The sequence below is a fragment of the Pristiophorus japonicus genome, chromosome 5 (genome assembly GCF_044704955.1).
Source record: "Pristiophorus japonicus isolate sPriJap1 chromosome 5, sPriJap1.hap1, whole genome shotgun sequence".
In the NCBI taxonomy this organism is placed as follows: Eukaryota; Metazoa; Chordata; class Chondrichthyes; family Pristiophoridae; genus Pristiophorus; species Pristiophorus japonicus.
The window spans coordinates 59369060-59396287 of NC_091981.1; the positions used below are offsets into that span (position 1 = coordinate 59369060).

The 27228-nt window shown below is 44.7% G+C and overlaps 1 protein-coding gene across 5 annotated transcripts in view; it reads right to left on the reverse strand.

The window, feature by feature from the left end:
* Positions 1-27228, reverse strand: part of LOC139264358 (F-actin-uncapping protein LRRC16A-like) — a 554868-nt gene that overhangs the window by 141352 nt on the left and 386288 nt on the right. For all 5 annotated transcript variants that reach the window (XM_070880668.1, XM_070880667.1, XM_070880669.1 and 2 more), the window contains one exon: positions 4825-4918. In XM_070880668.1, coding sequence (XP_070736769.1) covers positions 4825-4918 — 94 coding nt within the window. The remainder of the gene's footprint in view (positions 1-4824; positions 4919-27228) is intronic.

A 27228-nucleotide genomic window follows, 5' to 3' on the forward strand; every position in this document is an offset into this window, starting at 1 on the left:
TTAGATGCAGGAAGAATGTTCCCGATGTTGGGGAAGTCCAGAACCAGGGGTCACAATCGAAGGATAAGGGGTAAACCATTTAGGACAGAGATAGAGAAACTTCTTCACTCAGAGAGTTGTTAACCTGTGGAATTTCCTACCGCAGAGAGTTGTTGATGTCAGTTCATTTGATATATTCAAGAGGGAGTTAGATATGGCCCTTACGGCTAAAGGGATCAAGGGGTATGGAGAGAAAGCAGGAAAGGGGTACTGAGGTGAAAGATCATCTATGATCTTATTGACTGGTGGTGCAGGCTCAAATAGCCGAATGGCCTACTCCTGCACCTATTTTCTTTGTTTCCATGTTTCTAAATTTACAGTGCGGAAGCAGGCCATTTCAGCCCATTGTGTCCATGCTGGCCGACCAAGAGCTATCCAGCCAAATCCCACTTTCCAGCTCTTGATCTGTAGCCCTGTAGGTTACGGCACTTTAAGTGCACATCCAAGTATTTCTGCCTCTACCACCTTTACAGGCAGAGAGTTTAAGACCCTCTGGGTGAAGAAATTTTCCCTCATATCTCCTCTAAACTTCCCCCCAATTACTTTAAATCTATGCCCCCTGGTTATTGACCCCTCCGCCAAGGGGAACAGGTCCTTCCTATCCACTCTATCCAGGCCCCTCATAATTTTATACACCTCAAACAGGTCTCCCCTCCGCCTCCTCTGTTCCAAAGAAAACAGACCCAGCATCTCCAATCTTTCCTCATAGCCAAAGTTCTCCAGTCCAGGCAACATTCTTGTAATTCTCCTCGGCGCCCTTTCAAGTGCAATCACATCTTTCCTGTAATATCGTGACCAGAACTGCACACAGTACTCCAGCTGCGGCCTAACCAGTGTTTTATACACTTCAAGCATAACATCCTTGCTCTTGTTTTCCATGCATCGACTAATGAAGGCTAGTATTCCATATGCCTTCTTAACCACCTTATCTACCTGGCCTGCCACCTTCAGGGATCTGTGGACCTGCACTCCAAGGTCCCTTTGTTCCTCTACACTTTTCAGTGTCTTACCATTTAATGTGTATTCCCTTACCTTGTTCGACCTCCCCAAATGCATTACCTCACACTTATCCAGATTGAATTCCATTTGCCACTGTTCTGCCCACCTGACCAGTACATTGATATCTTCCTGCAGTTCGCAGCTTTCTTCTTCATTATCAAACACACAGCCGATTTTAGTGTCATCTGCAAACTTCTAAATCATACCTCTATCATTCAAGTCTAAGTCATTGATATATACCACAAAAAGCAAGGAATCTAGCGCTAAGCCCTGCGGAACCTCACTGGATACACCCTTCCAATTACAAAAGCACTCAGCAACCATTATCCTTTGCTTCCTGCCTCTGAGCCAATTTTGGATCCAACTTGCCACTTTGCCCTAGATCCCATGGGCTTTTAATTCCGTGACCAGTCTGCCATGAGAGACCTTATCAAAAGCTTGATAAAATCCATATACACTACATCATACGCACTGCCTTCATCGACCCTCCTGGTTATTCCTTGAAAAATTCAATCCAGTTAGGCAGACATGACCTTCCCTTAACAAAGCCATGCTGACTGTCCTTGATTAATCCATGTCTTTCCAAATGAAGATTTATCCTGTCCCTCAGGATTTTTTCCAATCATTTCCCCACCACTGAGGTTAGGCAGAATGTCCTGTAATTACTCGGTCTATCCCTTTCACCCTTTTTAAAAGGTTAAGGGGAGATTTAGTAGAGGTGATTAAATCATGAAGGGTTTTGATAGAGTAAATAAGGAGAAACTGTTTCCAAAGGCAGAATGACACCCTCAAAGCCTCTTTGATAAAGTGCAACATCTCACTGGCCAAAGACCGTCCTAAGTGGAGGAAGTGCATCCGGGAGGGCGCTGAGCACCTCGAGTCTCATCGTCGAGAGTATGCAGAAATAAAGCGCAGGCAGCGGAAAGAGCGTGCGGCAAACCTGTCCTACCCACCCTTTCCCTCAAAGACTATCTGTCCCACCATTGACAGGGACTGTGGTTCTTGTTTTGGACTGTTCAGCCACCTAAGGACTCATTTTAAGAGAGGAAGCAAGACTTCCTCATTCCGGAGGGACTGCCTAGGATAATGATGGTCGGTAACTAGAGGGCTCAATTTAAGGTAACGGGAAATAAAAAGAGGCGAGATGAGGAGAATTCTTTCTTTACGCCACAAGTTGTTATGATCTGGAATGCATTGCCTGAAAGGCTGATGGATGCAGATTCAATAACTTTCCAAAGGGAATTGGATAAATACCCTGTAACTGAAGGGAAATATGTGCAGGGCTATGGGGAAATGGCAGGGGAATGGCCTCTTTCTGTGCTGTTTCATTTTGAGATTGTATTTCAAGTTCTACTTTGTTGAATCACCACAGCTGATGGAAGGAAAAGGAATGGGGGTATCCGTCCCAAATGAGGAGGAATCATTCTTTGCTTAAAACTGAAACTAGCAATAGTCTTTAAGAAAGGCACGCATCATCACTTACTCCCATTTACATAAATTACCATAACACGGGACCATATATTCTGGCTATAGATTAATTGGAAAATCATCACTTGATAAAGTTTTTAATAATTATAATACCATTTTAAATCTGTCTGAACCTCATCACAAATGCTTTGGCACTGAATACACTGGTAGTTAGCACTCACATGGATAAGCTAAAGTGTCTCAAATATGATGCAGGCATTCTACAAATTGATAATTTACTTTAGAAAAGAGTAACCAATACTTTGGAGTGACTTTAAAGCCAGAATCTAATGACAATTATCTGAACCCCAATTATATTTGTGCTTTGCAATCAAAGCCTGCAGTTTAGAGAAAAGTGGATGGGATTGCAGAATACAATCCCCAAAACACCAGTAAAATCCCAGAAAATGCCACGTAATAAAAAAATGGAATTAGACATATTCAATCATCACAAGTTATTTATAAACTGACGGAATCAGAGTGAAATTTCCAAAACCTGGTAGAAATCCTGTGCAATAAAAATATAATTTGATGTATTCAGTTTGACAAAGGGTCTACATCTGAAACTGTGAACTCATCTGTTCTCATCACAAATGCTGATTAACCTACTGATATTTCCAATCAATTTATGCTTTTATAACACAAAACAAGGGCCTTGCTGATAACAACCTCCAGATAGCTATCACTCGCCATTGGAAAATGATTAGGGCAATACATCCACACACACCAGCAGCACATTTCACCAAGCTTCCAGGTCAATTATAGGAGCAGACAAAACAAATGAGTATCAAATTTGGGAATACTCCCAGAGAATGGAATGGAAAGAATTTGAAGCCACATTTCCTTCAAACTACCCACGCTGCAAATGATAGCATTAGTACTTATACAGTCTAGTTTTGCTAATTCAAAGTCGACCTATTTGAATTATTGCATAATGGAACTTCTTTTAATGCTTAAAAATTATGGGCCCAAGTTTCCACAGGTTAAAAAACGGGCGCCCCTCCGAGCTGGGCGCCCGTTTTTTGCACCTAAAACGGCGCCTAAAAAAAAACTCGCAATTCTGGAGCGTTCTGCAGCTCCTTGTCTGCCTGGCGTGGCGCCCAGGGGGGCGGAGCCTACACTCGCGCCGATTTTGTAAGTGGGAGGGGGTGGGTACTATTTAAATTAGTTTTTTTTCCTGCCGGCAACGCTGCGCGTGCGCGTTGGAGCGTTCATGCATGCTCAGTGTGAAAAAAACATTGGCACTCGGCCATTTTTGTAGTTCTTTGTAGCTGTTTAATTTTTGAACATTTTTTTGATAAAAGCACATTAGCACTTGCAGCCTTCTCACTGTCTCCTCCCCCCCCCCCCCCCGCAGGAACGGAACGGCTGCAGAATTCTCCGTGCCTGAAGCACTTTCACACAGGTAGGAAGATGGTTTATTTAATCTTTTCTTTGCTTATAAAATGTTTATTCAGGTTGGATTTATTTGTATAATATTTGTAGAAGTATAAATAAGGATTTATTGTAGAATTTAATGAGTTCCCTCCCCCCCCCACCTCGTTCTGGACGCCTAATTTGTAACCTGCGCCTGATTTTTTAATGTGTAGAACAGGTTTTTTCAGTTCTACAAAAATCTTCACTTGCTCCATTCTACTTTAGTTTTGAGTAAGTTTTCACTGTGGAAACTTTCAAATCAGGCGTCAGTGGCCGGAAAAAAATGTGGAGAATTGCGATTTCTAAGATAGTCCGTTCTCCACCAGTTGCTCCTAAAAATCAGGCGCAAATCATGTGGAAACTTGGGCCCTATGTGCTGGGTTATTTAAATTGCTTAATTTGCATTCCTGGGTAATCTAACATTTAAGTGCAAAAAATGACTTGGAATGAACTGGAGTAGACTTGTGTATGTACAGTTACTACCAAGAGTAGTCTCTTCATAAATTAAGGAAAGTAAATGCAACACTTCGATGGGGCAGATGGTTAGGAGAATAATGGCACTGTTTCTGATCCCCCCCTCTGACTAATCCTATCCACGGTATAATGCTCCTTCAATAATCTCACTTAGTTTTATGGTCAAAACATTTTATGGTGACCATAGTGCTGCAATCAAATATTAGTTTCTTGTTAGTTAAGCTGCCAATTTCACATGATGGATGCTTTCGCCTATAGAATCTTTGCAAACTGCTATACTTGTCCCATTATTTTCATCAATGTCTTTCTCTGGGAGGTAATGTAAAACTTGGGTCACCATTTTCAGTTGGCAAGATTATCGTATCAGACAGCGGGTGAAGGCTAAGTTGCTTGAAATACACAATGGAAATGGTAGGAGAGATGTTCTACCTTTTGCAGTGCTTCCTCTGTTTTTTCTGGATTGGCCTTCAGTGCTTGTGAGGCATCATTGACAGGAATAGGCATAAACCTTAGAGTATAGTTCCTGTGAATAAGAAGCACAGAGTTAATACCAATTTATTCACATCATGTACGTGCTGCTTATTTTAATTACAAATATAGTTAAATGCAGAAGAATACATAGATGTGTTAAGCCTTGCCTTCGTGATAGCACTCTCATCTAAGTCAGAGGTTGTGGATTCATCTCCACTCTAAAATTTGAGGACATAATCTACCCTCAGTGCAATACTGAGGGAGCACTGCATTGTCAGAGGTGCTGTCTTTTGGATGTGATGTTAAATCTTTCAATTGAAGTGGATGCAAAAGTTCCATCACATTATTGGGAAAGTTTTCCCAGTGTCCTTGCCAACACCCACATTATTGGGAGAGTTTTCCCAGTGTCCTAGCCAACACCACTAAAACAGATTAAGCTGGTCATTCATCTCATTGTTGTTTGTGGGCCCTTGCGGCGTGCAAGTTGGCTGCTGTATTTGCTTATATAACAGTGCATACAGTTCAAAAGTAATTTGTTAGCTGTAAAGTGTTTTGGCACATTTAGAGAACATGAAAGGAACTATATAAATACAAAGCTCCTTTTTTCTTACCAGTCACTCTGCTTAAAATTAAGACGTATTTTACAAAGCCTCTGAAATTTAACGCCGTGTTTAACTTGGGTCAAGAATTCGTGCATCAAAAACCCAAAACTCTCTCTTTGGAATGAAAGTCTTCACTCTGAATTAAAGGTCCAGTGTGAACTAAGTTTGAACAATTTCAGTCCAGTTTCCAGTACATATGATTCTTGTTGTGTGTGGAGAAAGAGTCAGACTGAACACTGTGAGCTCAAAGTAAAGTGTGACCTTGGTCTTTTATTGCAGGTCTCCACAGTGTCTCTCCAACCTGTGATGCCTCCTTAAATAACTGTGCTCCCAAGGGATTTTGGGATCCCTTTCGACTCCAGGGGATGAGCCCTTTGGTGGCTGTACAGAGTAAATACAAGTACACATATATAACATTCCCCCCAAAAGTCAATAGTGTACGATTTACAATGTGAGTTGATCTGGGGCCCTTCTTGCCCTGGTTGATCGTCTCAGTGTGAAAGCTGGTATTGTTGAATCATTTGTTGGGCCCTCACTCGGCTGCTGTACAGCTGGCCTTGCTGGGCTGCCTGGTGTGTTGGGCCCTGCAGGGCTGCTGTGGATGATGGGTTCTGCTTCGTGGTCAACCGTGGTGTCGGTTGCCACTGGTGTGTGTGTTGGGGATCAAAAAAGGTAGGGTCCAAGGTGGGTTGCTCAGGGTAGTCCGTGAATCCGAGTTTGATTTGGTCCAAGTGTTTCCGATGAATTAGTCCATTTGAAAGCTTGACCCGAAACATCCTGCTCCCCTCTTTAGCCACGATACTGCTGGGAAGCCATTTGGGACCTTGTCCATAATTTAATACAAATACAGGATAATTGACTTCAATCTCACGTGACACATTTGCGCTATCATGGTATGCACTTTGTTGAAGCCGCCTGCTCTCTACCTGTTCATGTAGATCAGGGTGAACTAACGAGATCCTTGTCTTAAGTGCTCTTTTCATGAGCAGTTCAGCAGTTGGGATCCCAGTGAGTGAGTGTGGTCTCGTACAGTAGCTATGCAAGACTCGGGATAGACGAGTCTGCAGTGAGCCTTCTTCAAGCCTTGCTTGATGGTTTGCACTGCTCTCTCTGCCTGACCATTGGACACTGGTTTAAACGGGGCAGATGTGACATGTTTGATCCCGTTACGGGTCATGAATTCTTTGAACTCAGCACTGGTAAACCATGGCCCGTTGTCGCTCACCAGGACATCGGGTAAGCTGTGAGTGGCAAACATGGCCTGCAGGCTTTCAGTAGTGGCAGCGGACGTGCTAGCCGACATTATCTCACATTCAATCCACTTGGAGTATGCGTCTACAACCACAAGGAACATTTTACCCAAGAATGGGCCTGCATAGTCGACGTGTACCCTAGGCCATGGTTTGGAGGACCAAAACCATAAACTTAGCGGCGCCTCCCTGGGTATATTGCTCAACTGCGACCATGTATTACATCTGTGAATGCAGGACTCTAAGTCCGCATCGATACCGGGCCACAACACGTGGGATCTGGCTATCGCTTTCATTATTACGATGCCTGGGTGGGTACTGTGGAGGTCATTGATGAAGTTGTCTCTGCCCTTCTTGGGGACCACTACTCTATTGCCCCACAATAGGCAGTCTGCCTGTATAGACATTTCAGCTTTGCGCCGTTGGAACGGCTTTATCTCTTCCTGCATTTCCACTGGGATACTAGACCAGCTCCCGTAATGCACAAAGCTTTTGAATGGAGAAAATAAGGGGTCCTGGCTTGTCCAGGTTTTGATCTGCCGGGCAGTGACGGGTGATTGCTCACTCTCAAATGCTTCCATAACCATGGCTAGATCTGTGGGCTGCGCCATTTCCACCCCCGTGGTGGGCAATGGCAGCCTACTGAGAGCATCGGCGCAGTTTCCTGGCCTGTGGCGGATGGCGTAGCTGTATGCGAACAATGTGAGCGTCCATCTCTAGATGCGGGCCGATGCGTTGGTATTTATCCCTTTATTCTCGGAGAACAGGGATATAAGTGGCTTATGGTCAGGTTCCAATTCGAATTTTAGCCCAAACAGGTATTGATGCATTTTCTCTACCCCATCGACACACGCTAACACTTCTTTCTCAATCATGCTGTAGGCTCTCTCAGCCTCAGACAGACTCCTAGATGCATAAGCAACCGGTTGCAGTTTCCTGAAATCATTAGCTTGTTGCAATACAGACCTGACGCCATATGACGATGCATCATATGCTAGTACCAAACGCTTACATGGATCGTACAACACAAGCAATTTGTTTGAGCATAACAATTTTCTCTCTTTTACAAAGGCATTTTCTTGGCTTTTGCCCCAAACCCATTCGCCCCCTTTTCGTAGTAAGACATGCAGTGGTTCTAGCAGTGTGCTGAGACCCGGTAAGAAGTTACCAAAGTAGTTCAGGAGTCTCAGAAACGACTGCAGCTCCGTCACGTTCTTTGGCCTCGGTGCGTTCTCGATTGTCTCCGTCTTCACGTTGGTGGGCCTGATGCTGTCCGCCACAATCCTCCTTCCCAGGAACTCCACTTCAGATGCCAGGAAAATGCACTTCAAGTGTTTTAACCTGAGCCCCACGCGGTTGAGTCGACTAAGAACCTCCTCCAGGTTCTGCAGATGCTCGACTGTGTTCCGACCTGTGACCAAGATGTCGTCCTGGAAGATCACGGTGTGCAGGACAAACTTCAGTAAGCTTTCCATGTTTCTCTGGAATATCGCCACCGCTGATCGGATTCCAAACGGGGATCTGTTATAAACAAAAAGACCTTTGTGCGTGTTGATGCAGGTGAGGGTCTTCGATGATTCCTCCAACTCCTGCATCATGTTGGCTAAAATTAGATCCAGCTTCATGAACGTCTTTCCTCCCGCCAGCATTGCAAAGAGGTAGTGGTCAGCATTTGGTAGTGGGTATTGGTCCTGCAGGGAGAAACGATTGATAGTTACTTTGTAATCGCCACAGATTCTGACGGTGCCATCTCGCTTGAGGACTGATACGATAGGACTGGCCCACTCGTTGAACTCGATCGGGGAAATTATGCCCTCTCTTTGCAGCCGGTCTAGCTCGATCTCTACCCTTTCTCTCATCATGTACGGTACTGCTCTCGCCTTGTGATGGATTGGTCGCGCCCCCAGAATTAGGTGGATCTGCACTTTTGCTCCTGGAATTTCCCGATGCCTGGTTCGAACAGCGAAGGAAATTTGTTTTAAGACCTTGGCACATGAAGTTTCATCAGCAGGCGATAGCGCTCGGACGTCGTTCCAGTTCCAGCATATTTTTCCCAGCCAGCTCCTGCTGAGCAGCGTGGGACCATCGCCCGGTACCACCCAGAGTGGTAGCTTGTGCACCGCTTCATCGTAGGAGACCTTTACGGTAGCACTGCCGATTACAAGAATCAGTTCTTTCGTGTGAGTTCTTAGTTTCGTGCGCACTGGAGTTAAGACTGGCTTTTAGGCCTTGTTGCACCACAATCTTTCGAAAGTCTTTTTGCCCATGATGGACTGGCTCGCGCCCATGTCCAGCTCCATTGACACCGGGAGTCCATTTAGTTCAACATTCAGCATTATCGGGGGACAATTTGTGGTGAATGTGTGCATCCCATTTACCTCTGCCTCCTCAATCTGAGGCTCTGGTTCGTCATGATCCTCCATGGATCTGTCCTCCTATGCAACATGGTGGTTTGCAGGTTTAACAGGCTTTGCAGCTCACCTGCACACTCGTTGGAGGTGTCCCATTGTTCCACAGCTCTTGCAAACGTACTCTTTGAATCGGCATGAATGGAAATGGTGATCACCCCTGCAGTGCCAAAAAGGTGTTAATGGCCTTGCATTCATCACCCTTGATGGTGGACTCTGAGACATCTGCGGACGTGTAGCTGCAGGTATGTGTGACCTGCCTTGTACATTACCATTCAAAAGCATCATCACTTTGTTCACAGTATTTGTAGCAGCAGTTGTGTGCTGAGAGATTTGCTTCGTATTGTCACTGGTGGCAATGAATGCCTAGGGCTATCGCTATGGCCTTACTCGAGGTTGGGGTCTCTTCAGTCAAAAGCTTGCGAAGTATGGTTTCGTGGCCAATGCCAAGTATGAAAACGTCTCTGAGCATGTGCTCCAAATGTCCTTCAAATTCGCAATGTCCTGCAAGACGTCTTAGCTCGGCGACATAACTTGCCACTTCCCGGCCATCAGATCTTTTGTAGGTGTAGAACCTGTACCTTGCCATCAGAACGCTTTCCTTCGGGTTCAAATGCTCTCGGACCAGTGTGCACAAATCGTCGTATGATTTCTCCATGGGTTTCGCTGGAGTGAGCAGATTCTTCATGAGGCCATATGTTGGTGCCCCACAGACAGTGAGGAGGATCGCCCTTCGTTTGGCAGCGCTCTCTTCCCTATCTAGCTCGTTGGCCACGAAGTATTGGTCGAGTCGCTGCATAAAAGTTTCCCAATCATCTCCCTCCAAGAATTTCTCCAGGATGCCCATGTTCTCTGTATCCTTGGGTTCGCTATCTGTATCTCATCACCAGTTGTTGTGTATGGAGAATGAGTCAGACTGAACACTGTGAGCTCAAAGTAAAGTGTGACCGTCGTCTTTTATTGCAGGTCTCCAGAGTGCCTCTCCAAACTGTGAAGCCTCCTTAAATACCTGTGCTCCCAAGGGATATGGGATCCCTTGGGTCTCCAGGGGATGAGCCCTCTGCTGGCTGTTCAGAGTAAATAAAAGTTTACATATATAACAACTCCAGTATATAACTGAGTACATTTTGGACAACATGACTGTGTAGTCATAATGATGGCTATTGGACGGCACAGAAAGATCAAATCACTGTTGTGTGAATAGTTTTCTTTGGTCAAGATACCCAAGTAATTCTAAAGGAAGTTGCGAATGAAAGGCAACCATGCTACACGTGAACACATACACACGATGCACCTGAATGATTAACCTAATGTTCAAATGCTGATCAACCCCAGATGCATTTTACATATTTTATGTTTTTATTGTGTGTTCAGCAACCATGAGGATCCATTACCGGGCCGAGATCTCAGCAACATGGTCTGATCACGCCATCTGATGATGCATCATCAGCCGGTTTCCTTAAAGGGGCCATGTCCATTCTGACAATTGTGCTGTCAGTGTTCTACAGCACTGAGCTGCTGCAAACACCGACAAGCACGACACAAAGGTGCACGGCTCACCCAGGCTCTCTCATGACTCCCTCCACAGCACAGGAAGGTTGTCTTCCCTTCCAATGGGCGGAAGAGACCACCCCAGAAGATCAACAAAGCCAGGTTGCACATTGCACAGGAGGAAACAAGCAGGGATGTCGTCAGTAGTGCAAACCTTTCAATGATTATGGTAGATCATGAAATGTTACTGCATAGCCACACACAACCTCATCCTGCTATGCCACGCATCACATCCCCATCGCTCTGCCTTCCCTACCCTATTCTTGCACATCCATCCTCACACCAACTTACCTTACACCTCCACCCATCCCTCTCTATTTATATTATCACTTCCCCATCTCATTAGCCACCCCTCACACTCGCCCTCATCCTTGTCCAATCATTCAAACTAACACACAAGGATAGACAGTTGGGTACTTTAGCGAATGTTCGTGTAAAGTTTCTATTAATGTGTTGTCAAGTATTTAAAATCTTGGACAGATTTGTGTGCACCTTTGAAAGTTGTCTTAGTGAGTTCCAGTGAATGGTGAGATATAACGCCCCCACCTTCCCTGCGCACCCCCCCAGCCCCCACCCCCCCCGGCCAATGGTGATGAGTGTGAAAGGAATGTCTTGGACAATGTAGGGAAACTTTATGATGTTAGTGTGTGGGGTAGTGCCAACCTGATGTATCATATGGCAGCCAGAGTGTACAGTGTTAACTGAAGCAAATCTGGACATGGGGAAGCCATTGCTGGCGTCCCAGGCAGCAACGTGCACGAGCGATGATGCCCTGTGTCCAGTGTAGCATCAGTTGATTGCTGAGAAGATCGGTGTTGATGTTGGTGCTGCTAGTGTGCCCAGTGATGCTGGTGTTGGGGCTGATCATGTTAGGAATCTGAGGGCCAAGCTAAGATTTTTTCAAGGGCACCTATGCTGATGGAATTGATGGCAGGTGAGGGTGAAATGACAGAAACAATCTGTCAATGGTGAGAGAGGTGGTTCCAATGAGGTGACACTGGATAGAGAGTTTGCTACAAACATTTGCTAGCTGCATAAAGGTCAATCTGTCTTCTAAATGCAGTAAGCAACTGCTTTTAATCTTGCAAAGTGAAGACCTATGAAATGGGAGCTTTCATAGACCATGTGCAGCTGTCAGGTTAGTGAATCATTTGATGCTGACACAGCACTCGACCCCCTTACCTGACGTGATAACCGTGCTCTGGGAAACACGTTAAAACCCTGGCAGAATGATAAGTACATGGTAAAATCCTGCTTTACCAAGCTTTTAACTATCTAAATTGGCTGACCTGCCGCTTGGTGTCGGGTCTGTGAACCATAGCCAGACCTGACACTTTGAAAATTGACAAGGAGGCTGGTTCAGAGTGGGATCCCGCCCTGCTGTTAATCTCAGTCGTTATGCACTTGCAGGGCTGGTAAGATTCCGGCCTCATAGTGTGAACTGGTGCACTGCAAATTTTCTGTCCATTAACTGTCTTCACACAGTGCATGCTGGACAAGGCCCCATGTCTATAGCATACATTCGAAAAATCGGCCCCACTGGGTCCACTTTTCATAGAAATTTAAAAACGAAAAACATGAGTAAATTTCACAAAACTTTGCATTTTGAACGTGTTACTAAGGAAGAGGGTTTTCAGTCATGAAGAGACTTGAAAAGTTAGGGTTGTTATCAGAAACTTTAATCTTCCACAAATTCCTAACACTGTGACAAAATAGGGAGGGTTTTCCTACTTAGAAACTTAGGGCTTAAAATTGGCCCACCTCTTTTTTCGGCACACTCATCAGCGATGCGGCAACTTTATGGGCTGAAAAGTGCGCCGATCCCCCGATTCTGGCCGCTGCATTGCCTCTCCTGGGGCTTGGCGCGACGTGGCCAGTCAACTGGGGGGGGCGGAGTTAGGGCCCTGCGCCAGAAACAGTGCCGGCAGCTCTTCACATGCACGTTGGAGTGTGCGCGCATGCGCAGTAGCTCCTGCCCCCAGCCTCTGTGTACATACTGCAACGTGGGACCCGATGTGCCCCACCCCTATCCCAGGCCGAGTGGCCTCCCGCACTTGCCGGCCCGCTGCCTTCCCAGGCTAGAAGGCCACAACAAGCAGTTTGGTTTGGGGCCCAAGCTGGGGCGGCGAGTTTTGATCCCGGGTGGGGGTCGGGGGAGTTTTGATCCCGGTGGCGGGGGGGGGGGGGGGTTTGATCCCACGGGGGGGGGGGGGATTCCGAACTGCAGGGTGAGTTCGATCACCGACCCCATGGGGATAGAGGGTTCCGAACCCCGACCTCGAGAGACGATCTGATCCCCAGACATGTCCGATCTCTGACCCCAGGTGCTGTTCTAATCCTGGAGGGTCTGATCCCTGACCCCAGGAGGTAGGGTTGTTTGTAAGGGGCGGGCTGATGGTGGGTGAGCTTAGGCAGCTGGGAGAACAGAAGAACATAAGAATCACGAGCAAGAGGTACTTCTATTTTTATTTGGATATTTTGAAAAAATTATGTAAATATGTTTTGTCTCTTTACTTCTTTTATTTTTGTAATTTAAGCTTCCATGAATGCTTCTGTTTTATAGTCAATTAACTTTGTGAAGTTTGTCATATGATGTCCTGTAAAGCTGTTTGATCCTATTCACATTCTTTAGTCAAGTCATTAAGTTCTGCTGGCCTTTGATGTACCTACCTACCTGCGCTGATTTCTTAACTCTCCGCAAGGGTTTTCTGTGCGGCTACAAGTGGCCACATACGTTGGCATAAATTAGTTTGGAGTAACTATTAGCTGTCCAAAGTGGCCTAAATGGCCAAAACGGGCATAGGTGGCTGGTAACGCCCCCTTTTGAAAACAACTAAACTAAATTTTTAAAATCCTAACTAACTCACTTACACTGGCGCAAATTGAATGTGCAAAATGTGGATTTTTAAGATACTCCAGAAAAATCAAGTTGCTACAAAAAAAACGGAGCAACTCCTGGCCAATGTTGAGCCCATCGGAACTGTTGGACAAAAAAAAAACAAAGTCTATCCAGATCACCATCTACCATCCTGGTAGTTGCATGATACAATTATAATAAAGTTGTTGACTAATCATAGCAATCAATCTACAACAGACCTAAACATGGCATAAAGAAAAGCTCAGTGGGCAAGTGCTTTGGGAACCACATCATGTCTCAAATTCCTCATATATTCTATCCCAAAATGTTATTTTCTGAAAGAAATATATCTAATTTGCATTTGAATGAATCAATGCTATCTGCTTTCGCGATCTCCCTTGGGAGTCTGTTCCATAGATTGACCACTCACTCACTGAAATATTGGCCTGGATTTTGCTGTGAGCTGCAAAGGAATGGCTTTCGCCGTTCACCTCATGTACAGATGCTCACAGACTTTTAGCATGCTTGTCAGTGGAGGTTTCTACTCTTCTGGCGTCTGGTTGAATTCAGTGCACTCTACAGGGAATCTATGGCATCGGTGAGCTGCAAGAAAGCTATTCGACCAATCAGATTGAAGAATCCTCACTAACAAAGCAGGTAGTAAAAAACAATAAATATCAATTATACTTAAATCATTGTACAGGAAGTGAAATAAAGATGATGTCATACACATGGGATTAAGGGAAAGACACAAAAACTATATGAAAAAAATAACTCATTTAAAAAAAAAATCTGCAATATTAATTTTCTTCTGAGGGATGAAAAGCCACACTTGTAAATTAATTTTTCAGGGCTAGAGAAGTTGTTCAACAGTAATTATGACTTACTACGCCATTAAAATTTATCCTGATTGAACAAGGCTTAAGTTTGTCATCGGTCTTTAGTGCGATAATAGTGGGTAGTTCATTTAAGCTCACACCTTAACAGTGATTTCTGTGCCGATTCCATCGGCGAAGACTACAACAGCACAGCCTGCGGAGGAGCAGGGTAGCACCAACAGAAACTTCCGGACTTCTGGATTTGGCTGATAGCCTCGCCATTATTAGTACAGCAAAATCCGGGCCAATGTTTTCCCAGATTAGTTTTGAATTTACCCTCCCCCCTGCAAGCGCAGGCTATGTGCTCTGGTTCTAATGTCAGGACAAGGTGAAACAGCTTGTCAGGGTCTGCACTATCTAGTGCCTTTAGAATCATGCAAACAGCAATTAAATCAACTCTCAACCTCTGTTCCAATGAGAATATACCCAATTTACATAATCATTCCTCATAATCCAATTTCTCCATCTCGTCAATCATTCTAGTTGTTCTCTTCTGTATCCTTACTTTATATTACACTATTTTTAAAGCTAGAGTTAAAATAGATGCAGTTTTTCATTATCCAATTCCGTTACCCTGGAGATGAATCGACTATGACACTAGGTCATGCATTATGCCAGGATACAGGGGTTTTGTTTTGGTTGCTAATTAAATTGCATACAATTAAGAAACATTCCAAAAGTTTTGGACAAATTCAATTCAAGTAAGCTTTTATTGCCATATACAGTATTTAAGCAAAATTAGTCATATTTACAAATTAAAGGCAACAAAATAATATAGGAAATGCAAGAGGAACTCTTTTACTAAAAGGGTGGTCAATATGTGGAACAGATTGTCACAGCATGGGTGGTGAGACAAGAAACAAGAAGGAACTAAACAGATTCTGGTCAACAAATGGGATTCAGGGTTATTTGGAATGCACCATGGGAATACTATAAATCGGTGGGCCAGATGGACCAAATGTCTTGTCCTGCCTGAACTGTTACTATTTCAGACATTAATTGGCACTTGGAACCTGAAAATATGCTTATCAGCATTCTGTGTAATAATTCTTTAATCATGGAAGACTGACAATTCTGACTTTGAAACCTTGGGGTTGGGTTAATTCTGCCACAGGTTTCAGTTCTGGTAGAAAGTCCAAACTCATTGGAAGAGTTGAGTTCTGCAATGTTCATGTACAACATTGTGTGCAGAAAGACAAACCTGTTTCATTCCAAAGTCTGAATGTTTATCAGACACCAAGAAATACATTATAAAAATATTTTGTGGACCGATTCTGGCTTATCATTTTTAAATATTGCGCTGACTGAGTATATGACTATCATTTGACTTCTATGCTGAAATTAACCCGTAAATGAATCTAACCAAATAGTTTTATCATATACACATTGGTCTGTCTGTGTGGCATTTTTTATCTTTATGTAGAAATAGGAAAATGTGGTGGGCAACCCCATGTGATCTCCAATGAACTATACTGGAATTAGAAGGTAATTGTTAATCCTGGGCTGACCAACCCATATACATCTCATATAAAGGCACAGATAATAACAGATACTAGGGAAATGGCCAAACTATAACCAACACTATTTTAAGATAACACTAAGTTTTATAGTTTGTATGAACATACATGTACGACAGCGAGGAAGATTGAGAAGAGGGTTGAAGCGATGATGCAGCCCTGTTTGACCCCCGGTCCGGACATGGATTGGATCTGTAATGGATCCATTGGTAAGGATCATGGCCTATGTGTTGTCATGGAGCAGGCCACAATCAATCTTCCTCATTGCCATGCTCCACCTCACAGTCAACAAGCTCCCCGCTGGAGTGGAACTAAACTGCAGAACCAGTGGGAACCTGTTCAACCTTCGCCATCTCCAGGCCAGGTCCAAGACCACCCCAACCTCTGTTGTCGAGCTACAGTATGAGGATGCTGCCTGCGCCTGCGCACATACAGAGGCTGAACTCCAGGACATAGTCGACATATTTACTGAGGCTTACGCTAAACATCCGTAAGACAAAGGTCCTCCACCAGCCTGTCCTCGCCGCACAGCACTTCCCCCCCAGTCATCAAGATCCACGGCGTGGCTCTGGACAACATGGACCATTTCCCATATCTCTGGAGCCTCTTATCAACAAGAGCAGACATTGATGACAAGATTCAATACCGCCTCCAGTGCGCCAGTGCAGCCTTCGGCCGCCTGAGGAAAAGAGTGTTCGAAGACCAGGCCCTTAAGTCTGCCACCAAGCTTATGGTCTACAGGGCTGTAGTAATACCTGCCCTCCTGTATGGCTCAGAGACATGGACCATGTACAGTAGCCACCTCAAGTTGCTGGAGTAATACCACTAACGATGTCTCCGCAAGATCCTGCAAATCCCCTGGGAGGACAGGCGAACCAACATCAATGTCCTCGACCAGGCCAACATCCCCAGCATTGAAGCGCTGATCACACTTGATCAGCTCCGCTGGGCAGGCCGCATTGTCCGCATGCCAGACACGAGACTCCCAAATCAAGCACTCTGCTCGGAACTCCTCCACGGCAAACAAGCCAAAGGTGGGCAGAGGAAACATTACAACGACACCCTCAAAGCTTCCCTGATAGAGTGCAACATCCCCACCGACACCTGGGAGTCCCTGGACAAAGACCACCCTAAATGGAGGAAGTGCATCCGGGAGGGCGCTGAGCACCTCGAGTCTCATTGCCGAGAGCATGCAGAAATCAAGCGCAGGTAGCGGAAAGAGCATGTGGCAAACCTGGCCCATCCTCCCTTACCCTCAACGACTATCTGTCCCACCTGTGACAGGGATTGTGGTTCTTCATATTGGACTGTTCAGCCACCTAAGGACTCATTTTAAAAGTGGAAGCAAGTCTTCTTCGATTCCGAAGGACTGCCTATGATGATGATGACATGAACGACATTAAACATTTTTCAATTTCATTTAATTGACATTCATTTAACAGTTTCAAAGATCTCATTAGGACCCACATTGAAAACAGTTTCCAGTACCATTCGGAGACATGGACCCTTGTTAGAGGAATTCTGCAACCATAAATAGCATACTTAACTTGCATTGATGAGAGTGGCAATGAAAGTACATACTGATTGCATTTGAAACAACATTACACTTTAAGAAAAGTAGCTGATATGTCCACCTGAATACTGGTTCATCAACCTCTCCCCAGCTTCCACCCACTCACAGGAAAGTTAATAACTACGTGAAATTTCATTATACTAATCTCCATTGCAATCGGCAACTGCTCGTAACAATCAAAACCCTGCTAATGATCAACCATTTGAGACTATGTTGTTGCACGTGCTCACAGTGCTCAGTGCAATTTGGTTGTTGATAAATGTAGTGGCAGTTTTCTACTGCTGAAAGACAATTGCTTTTGTTGTAATATTGTTGACCTGTCATTCAACAAATGAATAATGTCATTACTAATGGGGTTCCTAATTAGCCTTAAGTGGCTGAATGTAAAAGCATCTGCAGGATGCCAAGGACTGCCTGCACAACTGTTCAGCTCCAGGAACTTGAGCACAAAATCTCGGCTGACACTCCAGTGCAGTACTGAGGGAGTGTTGCACTGTCGGAAGTATGCCTTTCGGATGAGATGTTAAGCCGAGGCCCCATCTGCTCTCTCAGGTGGACGTCTCCTCCCAGAGTTGCAATGCGGATTCCAATCACTAAGAGGCACAACGGACATGACCTTCACCGTGTGACAAATCCAAGAATAATGTAAGGAGCAGCATCAACTTCTGTACATGGCTTCCTTTACCTCACAAAGGCTTTCGACTCTGTCAACCATGAGGAATTATGGAGTGTCCTTCTCAAATTTGGCTGTCCTGAAAAATTCGTCACCATCCTCCGCCTGCTTCATGATAACATGCAAGCTGTGATCCTTACCAATGGATCCACCACAGACCCAATACAAGTGCAAGCAAGGCTGTGTCATCGCACCAACACTCTTCTCATTCATCCTCGCTGTAATGCATCATCTCACCCTTAACAAGTTCCACACTGGAGTGGAGTTAATCTACAGGACAAGCGGAACATTTTTCAATTTCCGATGCCTCCAGGCCAGATCCAAGGTTGCTCCAACCTCTCTCATTGAATTACAATATGCAGATACCGCTTGCATTTGTGCACACTTGGAGTCCGAACTCCAAACCATCATTGACACCTTCACTGAAGCGTACGAGTGTCTGGGCCTCAAATTAAGGTGCTCTACCAACCTGCCCCTGCCACACAGCACTGCTCCCCAGTTATCAAGATCCACGATGAGACCTTGGACAATGTGGACGACTTCCCATACCTTGGGAGCCTTCTATCAGTAAGGGCAGACATTGAAGACGAAGTCCAACACCGTCGTCAGTGTGCCTGTGCAGCGTTTGATCTCCTGAGGAAAAGACTGTTCGAAGACCAAGATCTCACACCCGGCACCAAACCTATGGTCTACAGAGCAGTAGTGATATCCGCCTTCCGATATGCTTCAGAGACATGGACTATTTACAGTAGGCACCTCAAAGCACTGGAGAAGTACCACCAACTTTGTTTCTGCAAAATCCTGCAAATTCATTGGCAGGATAGGTGCACCAGCGTCAGAGTTCTCTCTCAGGCCAACATCCCCAGCATTGAGGCATTGACCAGGTTCGATCAGCTCCGGTGGGTGGGCCACATTGTCCGCATGCCCGATGCTAGACCCCTGAAGCAAGCACTCTACTCCGAGTTACATCATGGTAGGTGAGCATCAGGAGGGCAGAGAAAACGCTTCAAGGATACCCTCAAAGCCTCCTTCAAAAAATGCAACATCCCCACCGACTCTTGAGAATCCTTGGCCGAAGACGGCTCAAATTGGAGGAGGAGCATCCGAGAAGGCACCGAACACTTCGAGTCTATTCGCAGGGAGCACGCGGAAGGCAAGTACAAACAGCAGAAGGAGCGATTGACAAAACAAGCACCCGGTCCACCCGTCCCTCCAACCACCGTCTGCTCCACCTGTGACAGAGACTGTAGATCCCGCATTGGTCTCATCAGTCACCTTAGAACTCATTTTAGTGTGGAAGCAAGTCATCCTCGACTCCGGGGGATTGCCGAAGATGATGATTGGTGTTGACCTGCCATTCAGCAAATGAATAGCTAATGACTTAGGATTCCTAATTAGCCTTAAGTGGCTAGATGTAAAAGCATCTGCAGGATGCCAAGGACTGCACAACTGTTTAGCTCCAGGAACTTGAGCACAAAAATCTAGACTGACACTCCAGTGCAGTACTGAGGGAGTGCTGCACTGTCGGAGGTCTGCCTTTTGGATGAGATGTTAAACCGAGACCTCGTCTGCTCTCAGATCCATGGCACTATTTCAAAGAGCAGGGGAGTTATCCACGGTGTCCTGTCTAACATTTATCTCTCAATCAACATAGCAATAACAGATTATCTGTTAACCGCAAGAGACTATGGAGCGTCCTCCTCCGTTTTGGCTGCCCTCAAAAGTTTGTCGTCATTCACCGCCTGCTCCATGACGGCATGCAAGCCGTGATCCTGACCAACCGATCCACCACAGACCCAATCAACGCCTGGACCGGGGTCAAGCAGGGCTGCGTCATCTTCCTCGCTGCAATGCTCCACTTCATACTCAACAAGCTCCCCGCTGAAGTGGAGCTAAACTGTAGAACCAGTGGGAACCTGTTCAACTTTCGTCGCCTCCAGACCAGATCCAAGACCGTCCCAACCTCTGTCGTCGAACTACAGCACGTGGACGACACTTGCATCTGCACACATTCAGAGGCTGAACTCCAAACCATCGTCAACATCTTCACTGAGGCGTATGAAAGCATGGGCCTTACACTAAACATCCGTAAGACAAAGGTCCTTCACCAATCTGACCCTGCCACACAGCACTGCCCCCAGACATCAAGATCCACGGCGCAGCCCTGGACAACGTGGACCACTTTCCATACATTGGGAGCCTATTATCAGCAAGGGCAGACATCAATGACGAGGTTCAACACCACCTCCAGTTCGCCAGCGCAGCCTTCGGCCACTTGAGGAAGAGAGTGTTCGAAGATCAGACCCTCAAATCTGGCACCGAGCTTATGGTCTACAGGGCAGTAGTGATACCCACCCTCCTGTATGGCTCAGAGACATGGACCATATACAGTAGAAACCTCAAATCGCTGGAGAAATACCACCAGCGATGCCTCCGTAAGATCCTGCAAATCGCCTGGGACGTCAGTGTTCTCGATCAGGTCAACATCTGCAGCATCGAAGCACTGACCACACTCATCCAGCTCCGTTGGGCCGGCCACATTATTCACACGCCCAACACGAAACTCCCAAAACAAGCACTCTACTCGGAACTCTTACATGGCAAGCGAGCCCCAGGTGGGCAGAAGAAACATTTCAAGGACACCCTCAAAGCCTCTTTGATAAAGTGCAACATCCCCACCAACACCTGGGAATCCCTGGCCAAAGACCGCCCTAAGTGGAGGAAGTGCCAAAAGCATGCAGAAAACAAGTGCAGGCAGCACAAGGAGCGTGCGGCAAACCAGACTCCACCTACCCTTTCCTCCAACGACTGTCTGTCCCACCTGCGACAGAGACTGTAATTACCATATTGGCCTGTTCAGTCACCTGAGAACTCACTTTTGAAGTGGAAGCAAGTCTTCCTCGATTTCGAGGGACTGCCGATGATGATGAACAGATTATCTGGTCATTATCACATTGCTGTTTGTGGGAGTTTGCTGTGCGCAAGTTGGCTGCCACGTTTCCCACATTACTAAAGTGACTGCACTCCAAAAGTACTTCATTGGCTGTAAAGAGCTTTGAGACATCCGGTGGTCGTGAAAGGATCTACATAAGTGCAAGTCTTTCTTTCTTTCTTTAAAACAGCTGTGCAGCGCTCCAATCAGAATGCTGGTTTTGGGTTGAGAGCAATGAATGGATAAAATAAAAACACTAGTTCGAAAAAAAACTAGTTTTCTTCGCAGCATATCAGAGAGAAGCTAAGCAGCTTCTTAATGCAATACACATTATCGATCAGTGGATCAGCAGTACACACTGGGGATTACTACTTTCTGATATACTGATCAGTTGGTTACAGTGATCATTTGGGCTACTGCCCAAATTGATCCCTAACTGGATTTTACTCTAAGCATTATATTTCACAAGCACAGAGATGGAAATGGCTATCCTAAAGATCTGTGATCTTTAAGTAAACTCTGCCATTAGGAACAATGACACATAGCAGCTCTTGCCTCACTTGTCTTTTATATAAACATATTTGAATGGCGCCAACAAAGAGACCCAGATCATGGTATATGTAGATGAAAGGCACGTCCACTTACTTTTTAAATTGGTTGGACAGCGCATCTGAGATGGATGCTATTCTGGATGTAATCACTGCATTATACAAAGGGGCCGAAATTCATCAATTCACTGCCAACTGCCGCCCACTGCCGGCAACATTGCACTTGCAGATCCGCCCAGTGCGTCTTTCGAGGTGGCCTGGAGAGGGCGGGAGGGGAGAGCTGGCGGGAACTGCCCACTGGCACAACTGACCTCCCGTCTGCCGAGCTCCCATATTGAGGCAGGCGTGAGTTGGCAGCAGAGTGGGGGTGGACCACTGCAAGAAGGCTGGTCTGTCCCCGACGGTAAGCATGAAGAAACTGGAAAAACGGTTAGTGAACATTTTAAAATTATTTTTCCACAGTGACTTACCTGGATGGGGTCCCCTGAAGGTCTTCCGATAGCTTTTTTTATTTTTTTACTGATGATTTTTTTTTCCAGGTCTTCGACCCTCCCTGGGCCCAACTCTATCCTCTGCGGCACTTGGGTGGCAAGCACCTCTGCCACCGAGAATGAAACCTCCCGCCCGCTGCTGCCCAGATTGGCAGCGTAAGTTATCCATTTGCTGCCCGCCGACCTTCGAGGGACCTAGATGATGAATATCCTGTCCAAAGTACCATCCGGTACCTTGGCGAATATCGCTGACACTTTGGGCAGCACTCGGGCAGGCGGAGGCCTTGATGAAAATTGGCCCCAAAGTGTCTGGAGAAATGCAACACTGTTTTGGAAAAATCTATTTACTCAGTACAGTTTCAACAACATTGGTATAAATTAAGACTTGCAAGCTCATGCATGTGCCAATGTGTTAAAAACAATGTTTAAAAAAAAATAGCGCCGAGCATTAACACAAATTTACCCACTTTCACTACAATGGGAAATAATTTTACCTTAATTATAGCATGCATTTAGCTATCCTATTGGAAAACTCCAAGCAGGATTTCAAAAGGAATAAAAAGTATGTCAGCCTTGATTTTTTTTAAAGATTGTCATATAACTGGTTGAATCTTCTTATTACTCAAAAGTAGTTCCAATACTTTTAAATGACTAATAAAATGCCTGCGTCTGACTTTAAAACATGGGTGTTGCAAACGTAGATACTGGTTGGTGAACACATTTTTAATCAATATTTTACAGCATGCAGCTGCAATTGAATCAAGGGGCTAAACTACTTAATACTTCTGTGATTAATTCAGTCTCGAGTGCATATGTGACCTATTCAAAACACTTACATTTTCTTCTTTTCTAAAAATCAAATTTCAGTTAGGGACGGGTCTGTATCGCCTCTTGCAATCCTGAAGCCACCTGCCAAATTTTCAGTCCTCAACTGAAGTACTATCAGTACTGTAGATATTGTAATTGGATACAAGAGACTGGTGAAACAATCAGCCAAAACTGGCGGATGATGGGGAGATTGGGACAAGGCCCCGTCAGCCTGGAACAACTACCATCATACACAGAGTTAGTGAAAAACAATGAGAATGAGGCAGAAAGAGAATATAGACAGAGGTAAAACAGTGGAACAGATGACAGTAAAAGCCTGAAATAAAAGAGGCAGACCCCTTGGGAAAAATAAATGATCTAGTATGCACAAGTACGTGGCAGTGCAGAGCCAAGGAGGTAAACACAAAAACAAACAGAAGACAGCCATATGAAAATTGCAGATAAAATAAAAATGTTAAATTTTAACTTTTACTGCATGCTTATGCCATCACATCACTGAAAATTCTGGACGCAACCAGGCCTGGGTAACAGAGCATTTAATTCATTGCGAAGAGTGGCACAATGGGCTGTATTTTCGGCTTCTCCGTTTTCGGGGCGAAAACGGAGGCAGGGCGGGAAAATTACCGCCCAATTAGCGTTACCGATTAATTGCTTAACTTTCAGCAGGGGTGCAGCGCAAAGGGAAGCATTGCACTATTTTCATGCCACAAAAACGGGATCCTCGCTAACTTTAGTGCGGGGCTAGGAGCACCCCGCGAGCCCTTGGGAGGGGGAAAAAAATTCAAAAAAACATTCAAAAAACATTGCCATCACCCTTACCTGACAAATCAATGCAAAAGTATAAAAAAATAAAAACTTTAACTTATCTTTTTTTTAAAAAGTTTTGTCCAGCTTGCTGCTGCCTGCAGGGCTGAACGCCATGTTTTCCCTGGCAGTCATCGGGGCGCAGCGTACGGGTTGGGTGAATCTCGAAACTCGGACGCTGTCGCAATGTGAGTTGGTCCACCCCGGTTCTTCTAAGCGCCGCTGCAAAAACCGAGCCGAGGATTGCAACTGGGTGAAAAACAGCTGAGCACCCCATTTTTCGCCACGGAGGGTCAAAACGCGGCGAAAACCCGGTCGCAAATCATCCGAAAATCCAGCCGAATATATTAACGCGTCAGAATGCATTGTGTGGTCCATCGCCACATGAATTTGCCAATGTTTGTTGCACCAGCAAAAAGAATCACCAATCAAAGACCAAATATTCTTTCTCCATATGGTGAGAAAATCAGAAAGTGCCCCTTCCTGAAACACTCTTATTTGTTACAGAGCAGAATTGGCAAAGGTCTGGATTGGGATATTATAAAGTAATTGAAATCTAGGTAGTTCGGGCCAGACTGTCCATTTTTTAAAAAAATAGCAAAAGTTAGGGTAGTTATCTCAATTTCTCACCTTTGTAATCCCCTTTATATTGTATATAAGATAGCTTTATTTGGTCAACCTTAAACCCCACTGATTGCATGCTATTCCTTTGCACTATGGAATTGCAATAACCAACAACAATTTGCATTTATACAGCGCCTTTAACTTAGTAACCCTAATTTAATGTATGTTGACTTCAGCTACTTGAAAGGCAATGAAGATCAATGAACAGAAGATTACTGAAAGAAATCAAATGTTAAATTATTCAAGTACCATTTAAAAATTAGTCAACTCCGAGTTTAATGCTCAGAACATAACATGTATTATACACACACTTAAAACTTAAACTTTCCAAAATGATTGCCCGTTATGTTGAAATAAATGTCCTCCTTAATGGCCGAATGGTGCCGAATAATAAACTTGTAAGAATTCAATATTTAGTAAAGCAGATATTCAGATTCCTTTTAAACTAGTGATGCCCCAGCCAAACAAAACACAATTCGATAACAAAAATGGGGCAATAATATTCATTCATGTCAAAAAACATTTTTTTTTCAAATATCTTACTCCTTTACTTGCTTGCATGAGTGAAAGACTCTGTCGACATCAGCATATCAGTGAATTATGTTATTTCCCCAAACAATCGTAATACCAAGAGTAATACAATGTCATCTTTATTGTAATGATGAATCACTCCTCCCCCCCAATAATATTAATCTGCTGAATTATCGAAGTATAAATAGAAAAGACTAAATTAAAAGTGGAACAGAGATAAATGCTCTTAACCTTCTTTACTAGAGCAGGTTCCGTACAATCTCAAGAATAAGTCACCACAAATTAGATGAGATAACACACCTGATGAGTATAAATCATAACTATGGCTGCTTAATGGCAGATAAAGTACCGCTGAACATTTCCACTGCTATACTCCCTTAGTATTGTACTGTAGTGCCAGTCTAGATTATGTGCTCATGTTTCTGGAGTGGTGTTTAACCAACAACTTTTGACTCAGAATCGAGAAAATTACTACTGAACCAAGCCTGACACTGGACATTCTTGGCTAATGTGCAATTCTCTGACATAGGAGTTGAACCCAAGTGGTCTTTGTATTTGGAGGAATAAAGTTTGGGTATTCTTGTTACCAACATTGTCTTCCATTGAATGAGTTTGACTGACCCCTTGAGTCCTGTCATGAGTTTGTAGCAGCCTTTCTGTTTTGAAATCATGTGATAATAAAAGGCAAAGAAAACAGAATTGACAAACTTCTATTACTGACATTGATTCATGACACTTGATACAGATTTAAATAAGAGGCTGGCATTGAGCAGAGGTCAAAGAGTTGTCAAGTGGAAGGGAACCGATTGAAGCTGCGTTACATTATAATTTGAAGATCTAACAGTAGCAGTTGTTCCATTGATGAGAGTTTTGGTTAATTATAAATGAATTGACTTTTTTTTTTAACTTGTTTAATACTTGACCAATTTACAACAACTGCACAGTAATGAGATTTGATCCAAATCAATTAAATGCTCAGCTTACTGGTTTTTAAACCAATATGGCTGTAATGATAATCTTTCTGATGTGGCAACACCGCTCTACCAGAAATCGAGGATTACATTCTGGGACAGCCAAATTCAATGTTGAGCAGATCAATCTAAAATAATTTAGTTGTTGACATGAAGTGGGTTAAAGCAGGGCAGAATAGATACTCCTGTATAAATCTTACAGCAGTGGAACAACATAAATTTATATATATATTTTTATAATCTATTCATTCTTGGGATGTGGGCATTGCTAGCAAGGCCAACATTTATTGCCCGTCCCTAGTCGCCCTTTGAGAAGGTGGGGGTGAACCACCCTCTTGAACCGCTGCAGTCCATGTTGTAAAGGGACTGTGCAATTAGGTGGGAATTCCAGGATGTTGACCCAGCGGTGATGAAGGAATGGCGATACATCTCCAAGCCAGGATGGTCTGTGACTTGGAGGGGAATTTAGAGAAAGTGGTTTTCCCATCCACCTACTGTCCTTGTCCTTCTAGGTGGTAGAGATCACAGGTTTGGGTGATGCTGTCAAAGAAGCCTTGGCAAGTTGTTGCAGAGCATCGTGTAGATGGTACATACTGCAGCCACAGTGCGCCAGTGGTGGAGGGGGTGAATGTTTAAGGTGGTAGATGGGCTTCCAATCAAGTGGGCTACTTTGTCCTGCACCTGTATTCACTGGAGGTTAGAAGGATGAGAGGGGATCTCATAGAAACATATAAGATTCTGACGGGACTGGACAGGTTAGATGCAGGAAGAATGTTCCTGATGTTGGGGAAGTCCAGAACCAGGGGACATAGTCGTCGGATAAGGGGTAAGCCATTTAGGACTGAGATGAGGAGAAACTTCTTCACTCAGAGAGTTGTTAACCTGTGGAATTCCCTACCGCAAAGAGTTGTTGATGCCAGTTCATTGGATATATTCAAGAGGGAGTTAGATATGGCCCTTAGGACTAAAGGGATCAAGGGGCTATGGAGAGAAAGCAGGAAAGGGGTACTGAGGTGTATGATCAGCCATGATCTTATTGAATGGTGATGCAGGCTCGAAGGGCCGAATGGCCTACTCCTGCACCTATTTTCTATGTTTCTATGTCCTGGATGGTGCCTAGCTTCTTGAGTCTTGTTGGAGCTGCACCCATCCAAGCAAGTGGAGAGTATTCCATCACACGCCTGACGTGTGCCTTGTAGGTAGTGGAATGGCTTCAGGGAGTCAGGAGGTGAGACACTAACCACAGAATACCCAGCCTCTGACCTGTTTTTGCAGCCATTGTATTTATGTGGCTAGTACAGTTAAGTTTCTGGCCAATAGTGAC